This window comes from Mustela nivalis (genome assembly GCF_964662115.1).
Source record: "Mustela nivalis genome assembly, chromosome: 20".
Taxonomy (NCBI): domain Eukaryota; kingdom Metazoa; phylum Chordata; class Mammalia; order Carnivora; family Mustelidae; genus Mustela; species Mustela nivalis.
The window spans coordinates 7,351,056-7,364,627 of record NC_139039.1 but is presented as its reverse complement, the minus strand read 5'-3'; the positions used below and the strand labels follow the sequence as shown (position 1 = coordinate 7,364,627).

General features: G+C 32.9%; 1 protein-coding gene across 6 annotated transcripts in view; it reads left to right on the top strand.

The window, feature by feature from the left end:
* The window catches only part of ADAM32 (ADAM metallopeptidase domain 32), a 197,757-nt gene that overhangs the window by 122,268 nt on the left and 61,917 nt on the right, over positions 1-13,572 (top strand). For all 6 annotated transcript variants that reach the window (XR_014306696.1, XM_082715368.1, XM_082715369.1 and 3 more), the window contains exons 13-14: positions 2,187-2,279; positions 3,673-3,868. Coding sequence is in view for 5 of the 6 variants with exons in the window: in XM_082715368.1 (XP_082571494.1) it covers positions 2,187-2,279; positions 3,673-3,868 (289 nt within the window). In the remaining variant the exon portion in view is untranslated. The remainder of the gene's footprint in view (positions 1-2,186; positions 2,280-3,672; positions 3,869-13,572) is intronic.

Below are 13,572 nucleotides of genomic sequence, written 5' to 3'. Positions count from 1 at the left end.
GTTTGTTTCTATAGAATTGTTTTAAAATTTTATTTAAGAATTATTCATTGCTAGTATAGAAAATACAATTGACTTTTGTGAATTCACCTTGGATCTAGTGTCAATTAGAAATGTTGAGAATGGTCTTTGCTTTGTTTTTATTGGTGGAGGCAGCTTTCTGACTTTCACCATTAGATATGATGTTAGATAAAACTTTTTTGGTAAACAGATACCATTAGCATGTTGAGGAAGTTCCTTTCTATTTCTGATTAGCTGAGAGTCTCAAATCAGGAATTAGTGTTGAATTTTGTCCAATGTCTTATTTTTGTGTCTATTGAGCTGATTCAAATGAGTTTTCTCCTTTTAAAAATTAATTAATTAATTAATTAATTAATTAATATAGTGCATATCATTGATTGGTTTTTGAATGCTAACCCAACCGTGCATTCTAACATTAGCTTCACTTACATTGTTCTGTATATGTAGTGGTAGATTTAATTTGCTTATATTTTGTTTGGGTTGATGGCACTTATCTTCACAAGGGAATTGTGGTCTGCATTTTTTTCTTGTCTTGGAATATTTTCTGGTTTAAGCATCAAGGCAATTCTGAGCTCAGTACTTTCTGAAAGAATTTATTTAAGATTATTATTATTCCTATTTATTTATTTATTGTGGAAGAGCACTTCACATAAGGTCTATTCTTAAATCTACCTTCCTAGAGGTTTTATAGCCTTACATTTTACATTTAATTTATGATCCATTTTGAGTTATTTTTTGTGAAAGAGATATAGCATATATATCATATATATGATATTAGCTGTAGGTTTTTCTGTATGTTCACTATTAAATTTAGGAAGTTTTCCTAGTTTGCTAATATTTTGTATGATTCATTAAGTGAATATTGGATTTTGTCAAGTTCTTTTTCTACATTGGTTTTTCTTCTTCAGCCTGTCAATATAATGAATAAATTGGTATTTGAATGATTATGAGAGATATTGGTCTGTAATTTTCTTTTTTTTGTAACGTCTCTGGGTTTGGTATTAGAGTAATACTGGCCACATAGCATAAGTCAGGAATTTCATACATCAGTTTTGGGAGAGTATTATGTATGTAATTCCTGGGGTGAAGGCAGTATGAGCTATTCCTGGGTTGCTTTTTCTCTTGGCTAATTTTAATTTGCATCATTTCCATATAATAAACCATAACTGTGAATATAACAGCTTTCAGTGAGTTCTGTGAGTTCTTCTAGTAGATTACCAAACCTTAGAGTTGTTTTGGAAATCCATTGAACTTGTGTTTGGTGTAAGTAGAGAGGGAAGTTTTGGGGACATTCTGAATTTGCAGTAGGCATAAGCTCTATATACCTTTCCCCACCTCCAGCATTACTGAAGTATGACTGACAAATACAAATTTTATTTTTAAGGTGTTCAACATAATATTTTGATATATGTATAACCTTTGAAATGATTACTACAATCAAACTAATTAACCTATCCTTCACAAGTTCCCTTTTTTTTTTTTTTGTATGTGGTGAGGACACTTTTATCTATCCTCTTAGCAAATTTCAAGTGTATGATACAGTACTGTTAACTATAGTCATCATGTTTTACAGTGGATCCTGAAAACTAATTCATTCTTAAATGAAAATTTGTGCCTTTTTAAAAAAAATATTTTATTTATTCACTTGACAGAAATCACAAGTAGGCAGAGAAGCAGACAGAGAGAGAAGGGGAAGCAGGCTTCCCACTGAGCAGAGAGCCCAAAGCAGGGCTTGATCCCAGGACCTGGGGATTACAACCTGAGCTGAAGGCAAAGGCCTTAACCCACTGAGCCACCCAGGCACCCTGAAAATTTGTACCTTTTGAACAGTATCTCCCCTTTTTCCCCACCCTCCAGATGCTATTTACCACCATTCTGTTCTCTCTCACTATTCTCTAATTTGTGGAAAAAAAAAAAAAGGTTGTTTCATATATTTTTCCTAGTTTTCTAGTTGGGTAAGAGTTTCTTGGTACTGGTTACTCTGTTTTGATTTGAAGTGAAAGTCTTACTTTAGTATTCTAATTGTTTAGAGATACAGAACCATAAATATTGACAGCATTAATATATTTCCCTAAAACTCAAAAAGTAAGCCCAGTAAATATAGTTCTTGCCAAAGTTTATATTATTATCATGATGTACTTTTACTTGTGCATTCCATTAATTCATAGCAATGTGGACCTGCTAGCTGTTGTAATCCTCACACTTGTATGCTGAAACCAGGATCACAGTGTGCTGCAGGATTGTGCTGCAGGAACTGTCAAGTAAGATTTAAGTTTATTAAGTATGTAATGAATCATGTCTTAATACTTTAAATCACTTAGACCTATAGCTGAAATAGAAATAAATGAACTTTCTGAAACTAATATTATGTATGTTAAGAAGATGGAATTTAAGTTAAAACAAAAAATAAGTGAATTTTCAGATAAAGAAAAATATACTAAATTCACAATCAGATTTCTGATTTTGTGAAGATTACTTGGATGTTCAGGTTTTCTTCTTATGCGATTATTCTGCCTAACTTTATGCTGTTGTTCTTAAGACTTGGTTGAGAGCTATTGTACAATTTTTAATACAGAAGATCTCCCTTAAAAGGGGCTTTTTATTTACCCTATCCATTATTTATATTTTTAGAAATAAAAATATTGTTACTGGTTGTGGTAATTACCTGTAGATATGTAATTGAAAGACACAACAATCTCCCATAAATGTATAAATAATGAAACTTACTAGAATAGCACTTCCTAAATGCTATGTTAGCACAAAGTTCAAACTACAAACTTATTATTTATTCAAAGATCATTTAATTGAAAGATCACATACCAGTTTATATGTTGAAGATGTTGACTCTTTTCCTGTTTTCCTTTTCAGCTCCTGCAATATATTTGTAACAGATTTGTCATATGACGATCCCTCTATTGAACTACCTACCATGGGTTCTGTGTTCTTGACTATCCTTGACTAATGCAATTTTGTTATTTTTTTCTAGAATCTTATCATGTGGTTACATTCTTACATCTGTAATCTTTTTATTGTCACCTGGAAATCATCAATTAAGATGTATGAGATAGATGTCCCTTTAAGATGGTTTATGTACATTTTCAGATTCTGTATATGAAAGTGTTAATTAACTACAGGATAATTCAAGAGAACAGTTATAATTAAGTTTCTTCTCTAAGAACTGCCTCTTTACCCTTTGGTTTTCCTCTGTTTATTCTGTTATTTATGTGTTACATTTGTCATAGAATTACTAATGTTCCATACTTACAAACTACGCTTTGAATAAGTATATTTTATTTAGAAATTATCTGAATTACATTGTTTTCACCCAAGAAATAATTATCTCAAGCTAAAAGTGATTTTTCCTCCCTTGCACTGAAATGCAAACAGAGCTTTGGCAATCATCACATCATATTTATGTTATACTTTTGCATGTGCATATGCTTATTTCCTGTTATAGCTGATAACATACAGTTTTTTCAATATGATAAGCATAATGCTTTATACAAAGAAGGTACTAATAGACATTAATGAATAAATAGGTCATTAAACTATAAATAGAATGAATTTTGAAATAGAACAGTTTTGAAATAAATACTGAGAAATACAACAATCTTAAGTGTAATGCTTTATTTTTTATATTTTAATTCCTATTAGATTGAAAAACGAGGTGTTCAATGTAGGGAAGCAAGACATCGTGAATGTGATATTGCTGAATTTTGTGATGGAGGGTCACCAGAATGTCCATATGATGTAACTATAAAGAATGGACGTCTATGTAGAAAGAAATATCTGTGTTATGATGGAGGCTGCCAGGATACAAATGCACGTTGTGAGATCACATTTGGAAAAGGTAATATTGTTCTGTAAAATCTACATAGTTGGTACTTTGTATTTTTATTAACATTACCAAGACAAATGGAAGTTAATTATATATATAATTATATAATTGTTTATATATATGTATATAATATATAATTGTATATAATGTTCATATTACATTAAAAATATACTTATAACAATGCATATGTACACATATATAATTATAATATATGAAATATAATTAATACATACGTATGTATGTGCAAGTTAAATTCTATCTGTATATTTAAATATATATTTAAATTTTTTTATTGTGTTCTGTTAGTCACCATACAGTAAATCATTAGTTTCGATATAGTGTTCCATGATTCATGTGAGCTACCCTATGACCTAGCACTACTGGGTATTTACCCCAAAGATACAGATGTTATGAAAAGAAGGGCCATATGCACCCCAATGTTTATATTTAAATTCTTTATTCTATTTAACATCTATGTTTTTATTTTTCAAACTTTATTAAGGTATAACTGACAAAATATATATTTAAGATAAATGAATTGTTTTGATATTTTGTGAAAAAATTGTCACAATCATGGTAGTTAACATATTAGTTACATATATATACCAAGAAATGAAATTTCCTAATCATAATGTCGTTCATTTTTAATTTTTGAGGAGTCTATATACAGTTTTCCATAATGAGTGTGCCAACCTCATTCCCCACAGCAGTGTACAAAGTTTCCCTTTCTCTACATCCTTGCTAACACTTGTTATTTTTTATCTATTTGATAATAGCTATCCTAAAAGGTATAAGTTGTGGTTTTGATTTACATTTTTCTTATGATTAGTGATGCTGAACACCTTTTCATTAATCTGATGGTCATTTATATATCTTCTTTTGAGAAATGTCTATTCAGGTCTTTTGCTTTTTAAAATCTCATTATTTGTTTTTGCTCTTGAGTTGTATGAGTTATTACATATTTTGTAGATTAACCCTTTATCAGATGTGTGGTTAGCAGATAGGTCTCATTTTCACTCTGTTGATTGTTTCCTTTATTAAGTTTTTTTTAGTTTGGGGGCCCCTGGGTGGCTCAGATGGCTGAGTGTCTGACTCTTGGTTTAGCTTAGGTCAGGGTCTCATGAGTCTCTGGTCCAACTCCCTGCTCAGTGGGGGGTGGGCTTGAAAGATTCTCTCCTTCTGCCCCTCCTCTTCCCTTGCTCTCCCTCTTTCTCTCTAAAAATAAATAAGTATATATATATTTTAAAAGGAAGTCTTTAAGTTTGATGTGTCCCACTTGTCTATTTTTGTTTTTGTTGTCTGTTCTCTCATGCCATATCTAAAATATTATTTCCCAGACAAATATTCAAGAGCTTTCCCCCTATTTTCTTGTAATTTAACAGTTTTGGGTCTTGACCCTTACCACCTTCTGCAGCTTTATCGAGATGTAATTGACCTATAACATTGTGTCATTTTAAGGTATATAACATGATTTGGTATGGTTATTTATTGCACAATGCACAATGATTACCACCATATTGTTAGCTAACACCTCCATCATGTGCTATAATTAACATTTCTTTTCGTGGTGAGAGTATTTAAAATCTTTTCTCCTAGTAATTTTCAAGTATGTAATACAGTATTATTAAGTATAATCATCATGTTGTACCTCAGAATCCCAGAACTTAAATCATCTTGTAACTAGAAATTGGTACTCTTTGACAAACATCTCTCCCTTTCCCCCACCTACCAGCCTTGGTAATCACAGGCTATGTATGCTTTGTTTACTTGAGTTCAGTTTTTGTTTTGTTCTGTTTTTGGTGATTTCACACATAAGCAATGCTATAGAACGTTTGTCTTTCCTTGTCTAACTTATTTCACTTAACACAATGCCCACAAGTTTATCCATGTTGGAATAAATGGAAGGATTTCCTTCTTCCTCATGAATGAATAAAATGTTACTTTATATAAATACTACATTTTCTTTACCAAACCTTTCATTGACAGACACTGTTTCTGTATCTTCCCTGTTGTGAAAAATGATACAAACATGAGGATGCAGATTTTTATTCAAGATCTTGTATTCATTTCCTGTAGATACAAAGTGGATTAGAAATGGGGTTGCTGGATCATATAGTAGTTCTACTTTTAACTTTTAAAGGGACCTTCATACTGCTCTTCATATGGGTATTGGCTGTGCCAATTTACATTTCCACAAACAGTGCATAAGTGTTTCATTTTCCCCATATTTTCGCCAATATTTGTTATTTTTTCAGTTTTTGATGAAAGCCATTCTAATAGATGTAAGGAATTATTGTGGTTTTGGTTTGCATTTCTTTGGTATTAATGATATATTAAACATATTTTCATGTACCTTTGTCTATATTTATGTCTTTGAAAATAGTCTATTTTCTTCCTTTTCTCATTCTTAAATCAGATTGTTTGGATTTTTGTTACTGGGTTTTTTTTTTGTTTTGTTTTTAGGATTTTATTTATTTGTTTGACAGCTGGAGATCACAAGTAGGCAGAGAGGCAGGCAGAGAGAGATGGAGAAGCAGGCTCCCTGCTGAGAAGAGAGCCCGATGTGGGACTCGATCCCAGGATCCTGGGATCATGACCTGAGCTGAAGGCAGAGGCTTTAACCCACTGAGCCACTCAGGCACCCTTGTTACTGAGTTTTATGAGTTCTTTGTATATTTTGGACATTTACCAGATTCGTGATTTGCAGATATTCACTTCCATTCCATAGATTGTCTTCATTGTTTTATTTCTTTTGCTATGCACGAGCCTTTGAGTTTGATGAAGTCCCATTATTACTTCTTGCTTTTGCTGCATGTGCTTTGGTGTCATATCTAAAAAGTCAGTGCCAACAACAGTGTCAGTGTCAATGCTTTTTCCCTATGTCATCTTCTAGGATTTTTATGGTGTTCATTCTTACATTTAAGTTGTTAATCTATTTCAAGTTAATTTTTGTGAATTGTATAAACTAGAGGTTTACTTTAATTCTTTTACATGAGAATATCCTGTTTTCCCAATGTCATTTATAGAATAGGTTCTTTTTTCCCCATTGAGTATTTTTGGCTCCCTCATCAACTATTTTTTGAGCTTATACATGGGATTTGGTCTAGGTTCTCCATTCTGTTCCATTGGTCTGCTCTTCTAAAACAGTACCATACTGTTATAATTATTACAGTTTTGGAGTATAATTGAAATCAGGAATTGTGTACCTCTAGTTTTGTTTTTTCCTCAGGATTGCTTTAGATTTTAAAAGTTTCGGTGGTTCCATATAAATTTTAGTAGTTTTTTCTATTTCTGAAAAATGCCACTGGAATTTTGGTATAGATTGCTTTGAAACTACAAATGGTATTGGTAGTATTGACATTTTAACCTATTAATTCTTCTGATCCAAGAACACAAGATATCTTTTCTTTTGTGTCTTAAATTTTTTTCATGAAAGTTTTGTCATTTTTAGGGTACAGATTTCTCACTTTATTTAAATTTATTCTGAAGTATTTTTATTGGTTCTGATGCTAGTGAGAATGATACTGTTATTTTTCAGCTGCTTTGTTGTTAGTGTATAGAAATTCAAATGATTTCTGTATGTTGATTTTGTACCCTACAGAGTTACTGAATTTAATAGTTATAACACACCTTTTTGGTTGGGTCTTTAGGTCTCTCTCTATATGAGATTATATTTTTTACAAGACCATTTCACTTCTTCCTTTCCAGTTGGGATGCCTTTTATTATTTTTTACCCTGACAGCTCTCATTACAATTTCTGGTACTATGTTGAGTAGGAGTGGTGTGAATGAGCATTTTTGTCTTATTCGTCATCTTAGAGGAAAAGCTTTCTAAGTTTGATATTGGCTGTGGGTTTATTATATGTGGACTTTATTGTGTTAAGATGTGTTCCTTCTATACTCAATTTGCTGATTATTTTTATCATGAAAGCATATTGTATTTTGTCAAATGCTTTTTCTGTTTTTATTGAGAGAATCTTACGATCTTTTATCTTTCATTCTATTTATGTGGTATATCACAGTTAGTGATTTGCATGTAATGAACTATCCTTGCATTCCAGAGATCATTTGATAATGGCGTTTTATTCTTTTAATGCTTGATTGAATTTAGTTTAGCAATATTTTGTTGAGAATTTTTACATCTGTATTCGTTAGAGATGTTGGTCTATAGTCTTCTCTTCTTATAGTGTTTTTATTTGACTTTGGTATCAAGATAAAGCTGGCCTTATAGGATGAATTTGGAAATGATCTCTTCAGTTTTTTGGAGGAGTTTGAGAATGATTAACATTAACAAGTGTTTGGTATAATTCACCAGGGAGACTATCTGGTTTGGCCTCTTCTGTGTTGGGAAATTTATGATTACTGATTTTATCTCATACTCAAAATTGGTCTGTTCTGATTTTCTATTTTTTCATGATTTAATATTAGTTGGTTATGTTTCTAGGAATTTATCTACTTTTTCTAGGTTCTCCCAATTTGTCAACATATAATTGTTCATAATAGTTGCTTATGACCCTTTGCATGTTTATGTTATCAGTTATAATGTTTCTTCCTTAATTTATGGTTACCTATTTGAATCTTCTTTTCTTCTTTTTTTTTTTTTGAATCTTCGTTTTTAGTCTAGTTGGATGTTTGTCAAATTTGTATGTCTTTTCGAGAAACCAGCTCTTATTTTGTTAATCTTTTTATTGTTTTTCTCATCCCTATTTAATTCATTTCTGGTCTGCTCTTTTTTATTTTTTTCCATCTGCTAATATGGTGGCTTTTTTTCTTTTTCCTTGAGGTATAGAGTTGGGTTGTTTATTTTACACCTTTTTTCTTATATGGAGGTGTTTATTGCTATAAACTTCCCTCTTAGAACTGCTTTGCAGAATCCCATAGATTTTGATATATTGTCCTTCTATTTTCATTTATTTCAGTATAATTTTTGATTTATGTTTGATTTCTTCTTTGACCCACTGGTTGTTTCAGAGCATGTTCTCTAATTTCCACATATTGGTGAGTTTTCCAGATTTCCTTCAATTACTAATTTTCAGTTCCATATTGTTGTTGTTGTAAACGTTACTTTGTATGATTTCCGTTTTAAGTTTACTAAGACTTGTTTTATGGCTTATCATATGATCTATCCTGGAAAGTGTTCCATGCACACTTGAGAAGAATGTGTGTTCTGCTGCTGCTAAATGGAATATTCTGTATGTGTCTGTTATATATATTTGGTCCAAAGTCTGGCCCTAGTCCAGCTTTTCCTTGTTGATTTTCTGTCTGAATATCTATCCTTTGTAGGAAGTGGAATATTTAAGCCCCCTAGTATTATTGTATTGTTGTCTATTTCTCCCTTCAGTTTTATTAGCACTTATGATATTTAAGTACATCAATGTAGAGTGGATATATATTTATAATTGTCATATCCTCTTGATGAATTGACTGCCTTATTATATAATGATCTTTTTTACTCCTCTTGTTAGCATTTTGACTTATAGTCTATTTTGTCTGATATATAGCTATCCCTGCTTGCTAGTTTTCCACTTGCATGGAAAATCTTTTTCCATTCCTTTACATTTGCTTATGTGTGTCCTTAGAGCTGAAGTGAATCTCTTGTGGGCAGCATATACTTGAGTCTTATTTTTCTACCTATTCATGAAGCAACTCTGTCCTTTGATTAGGAAATTCAGTTCCTTTGCATTGAGAGTGATTATGGATAGGCAAGGACCTACTAATTCCAACTTGTTAATTGTTATTTTCCCATTTTTCTCTTTCTGCTTCCCTTTGTGAATTTGTGATTTTTCATAGTAGTATGCTTTGATTCCCTTCTCTTTATTATTTGTGAATCTACTGCAGGTTTTTGTTTATGGTTACTGTGAAACTTACATAAAATATATGTATAACAGCTTATTTTATGCCAAAAGAATAATGTTTGATCAATTTCAAAACCCTTCCCAAGTCTCCCCTCCTGTTATGTTTTTGATGTCAAAATAACATCTTTTTGTAGTGTGTATCCACTAAGAAATTACTGTAGCTATTGCTATTTTAATACTTTTCTCCTTTAACTTTTATACTAGAGTTAACGCATAACCATGTTACAGTTTGAATATTATGAATTTTACTATGTCCTCGTCTTTGCAGATGTATTGTATACTTTAATTTGTGTTCATGTTACTGATTAGCTTTTCTCATTTCAGCGTGATGAACTCCTTTTGGCATTTTTTCTAAGGCAGATTTAGTGTTGATCAATTCACTTAGCTTTTGTTTACTAGCAAAAGTCTTTATCTCACCTTAATTTCTGAAGGACAACTTTGCTGGGTAAGGTATTTTTGGTTACCAGTTTCTTTCTTTCAGAACTTTGATTATATCATCCTATGTCTCCTGATTTGCAAGATCTCTGCTAAGAAATCTACTGACAGTTTTCTGGGGTGGGAGGGATTCTCTTTTATGAGAGACAATATATTTTTTTTACCACTTTCCCTTATTGTTGATTTTAGATAGTTTTATTACAATGTCTCTTTATTATTATTATGTGTTCATTTTGGATTGAATTTTTGAGGTGATCTATTAACTTCATAAACTTATATGTCCAAATCTCTCCCCAGGTTTGAGATGTTCTCAGTCATTATATAAGTAAGACTTCTACTCCTTTCTCCCTCTCTTTTCTTTCTGGGACTCCAGTGATGCATACATTATTTCTCTCAAGGGTGTCCTATACATCACATAGGCTTTCTTTATAACCTTGCATTCTTTTTCCATTAGTTTATCTAATTGGATAATTTCAATTGATCTGTCTTCTAGCTTACTGATTCTGCTTGCTTGGTCAGTTATACTGTTGAACTATTCTACTGAATTCTTCAGTTTAGTTGTTGGATTATTTAGTTCCACAATTTCTGTTTGATTCTTTTTATATTTTCTATTTGTCGAACCTCTGATTTTGTTCTTGTATTGTTTTTTGATTTTATTAGATTGTTTATGTGTATTGCACTATCTTGTAGCTCTCTCAGCATTTTTAGAACAATTAATTTGAAATATTTATCAGACAATTCCTGGATCTCCATTTGTGTGAAGCTATTTGTTGGAGGTTTACTATATCCTTTTGGTGGCATCATGTTTTTATGCTTCTTCATGATCCCTGTAGCTGTGCGTAGTTATCTACTTATTTGAAGAAGCAGTCACCTCTTCCAGACTTTATGGATTGACTTTGGTAAGGGAAGACTTTCATCTATGGGAGGGGGCATTCTGGAGTAAGTGGTGATCCGGGGTCTAGTGGTGCAGTGTACCCTGTTTGGGCATGTGTTGATGGCACTTGGTCCATGGGGTGTAATGTCTCCTTGGCTTAGGCCACTAGGGTTCATGGCATGGACGTTGTGTGGTCAGACAGTCCTCAGTGGCTTCAGGGGCTATTAGAGTCCTCAGAAAAATCTCCAGGTTCAGTGCCTAGAGACTAGGGATAAACAGTGTTAGTGGCTGGAGGTGACTGAGTGCACACAATTGGCTATAGAGGCCTATTCCAGGTGCCTGTGTTAGGGGTAAGGGCTGGTTGGATACACACTTACAGTGATAGAGGCCAGAGCAAGCAGCAAAGGCCAAGTCCAATTATGGGCTTACTAGCAGCTGTCATGTCACTGGTTATTGGCATACACTACCATAGCTTCACCTTCATGCCCAGGCATACACACTGCATTAGGTGTTAATGATAGCATTTGGGCCACTTGTCTGTGGATACAGAGTGGAGGGGCTAGCTCCAGGTGTGCCCTGAGGCTAATCCATTTAGCTACTCTATGCCCTTTGATTGGAGAATTTAATCTATTTAGGTTTTTGAAAAAATTTTAAAAATTTACTTGATAGAGATCACAAGTAGACAGAGAGGCAGTCAGAGAGAGAGAGGAGGAAGCAGGCTCCCAGCAGGGAGCCTGATGCGGGGCTTGATCCCAGCATCCCAAGATCATGACCTGAGCTGAAGGCAGAAGCTTTAACCCACTGAGCCACCCAGGTGCCCCTAATCCATTTAATTTTAAATTCATTTTTAGTAGGTGAAGATTAACTATTGTCATTTGTTTATGTTTTCTGTCTCTTTTGCAGTTTTATTGTCTGTCATTGTTGTCGATTCCAATTTGATGATTTTTTTGGTAGTAACTTTGATTCTTTTCTACCTTTTGTGTATCTATTATAGATTTTTTTCTTTATACAGCTTGAGGCTTGTATAAAGTAACTTGTAGTTGTAGCCTTCTAAGTTGATAAGCTTAACTTCAATTGTATACATAAAAATTTATACTTTTTTAAAAAAGATTTTATTTATTTATTTGACAGAGAGAGAGAGATCACAAGTAGGCCGAGAGGCAGGCAGAGAGAGAGGGAGGTGCAGGCCCCCCGCTGAGCAGAGAGCCCGATGCGGAACTTGATCCCAGGACCCTGAGATCATGACCTGAGCCAAAAGCAGAGGCTTAACCCACTGAGCCACCCAAGCTCCCTAAAAATCTATACTTTTACTTCCCCTTCACGTACTTTGTGCTATTTTAGTCAGAATTGCTTCTGTTTATATTGTATATTCAAAATATAAACAAATTTTTATATTTTAACAGTTATATTAGATTAAAAGTGATTTATATATCATCATCACAGCTTTATATCCTTGACCATTGAGCTTTTCGTTTTCTTATGCTTTTTCATTGCTGTGTAGTATGTTTTCATTTTAATTTGAGGAACTCCCTTTAGGATTTCTTGAAGGCAGATCTAGTTGTGATAAACTTAACTTTGTGTTTGTCTGAGAAAGACTATCCTTCTTTATTTTTAAAAAGCAGTTTTTCTGAACACAGTACTTTTTGGTTGGCAGATTGTTTTGAACTTCAATTATATCATCCACTCCATCCTAGCCTACAAGGTTTCCACTAAAAAAAATCCACTCCTGGTTTTGTGGGGTTTCCATTGTATATGAGTAGCCACTTTTCCCTGCCTTCTTTCAAATTCTTTTTCCTTGATAATTTGTTTTTAATGTAAATCTGTTTAGTGTTGTCTTGGGTGATCCTATTTTGGATCCTTTGACTTTTCTGAACCTAGATATCCATTTGTCTTCTAAGATTTGGGAATTTTTCAGCTCCTTTTCCTTAAATATGCTTTTTGCCTCATTCTCTTTCTTTTAATGTGACTGCAGTAATGCCTATTGATTCATATGTTGGTGTCTTATAATCCTGTAGGACTTCATTCTTTTTTTTTTCCCCTTGCCTGAACATGTCTTCCAATTTGCATATTGTTTCTTTCCTTTGCTTGATTTTGCTGTTGAAGTTCTCTATTGCATTTTTGTCTTTTATTTTTTATTTTAATTCCATTATAGTTAACATACAGTGTTATGTTAATTTCAGGTGTACAATGTAGTGATTCAGCAATTCCATATATCACCCAATGCTTACCATGAGAAATGCACTAGTTAATCCCTATCACCTATTTCATTCACTCCCCCACTCACCACCCCTCTAGTAAACATCTAGTTTGTCCTCTGTTTCTTGATTTGCCTCTCTGTACTCTGTTTCCCTTTGCTCAATTGTTTTGTTTCTTAAATTCTACATATGAGTGAAATTATATGTCTTTTTTTGACTGACTTATAGCATTATAATAACTTGCTCTATCCATGCTAGGCAAATGGCAAGATTCATTCTTTTTTTTTAAGGCTGAATAATATTCCATTACACACACACACACACACACACACACACCACTACTTCTTTATCTATTCAT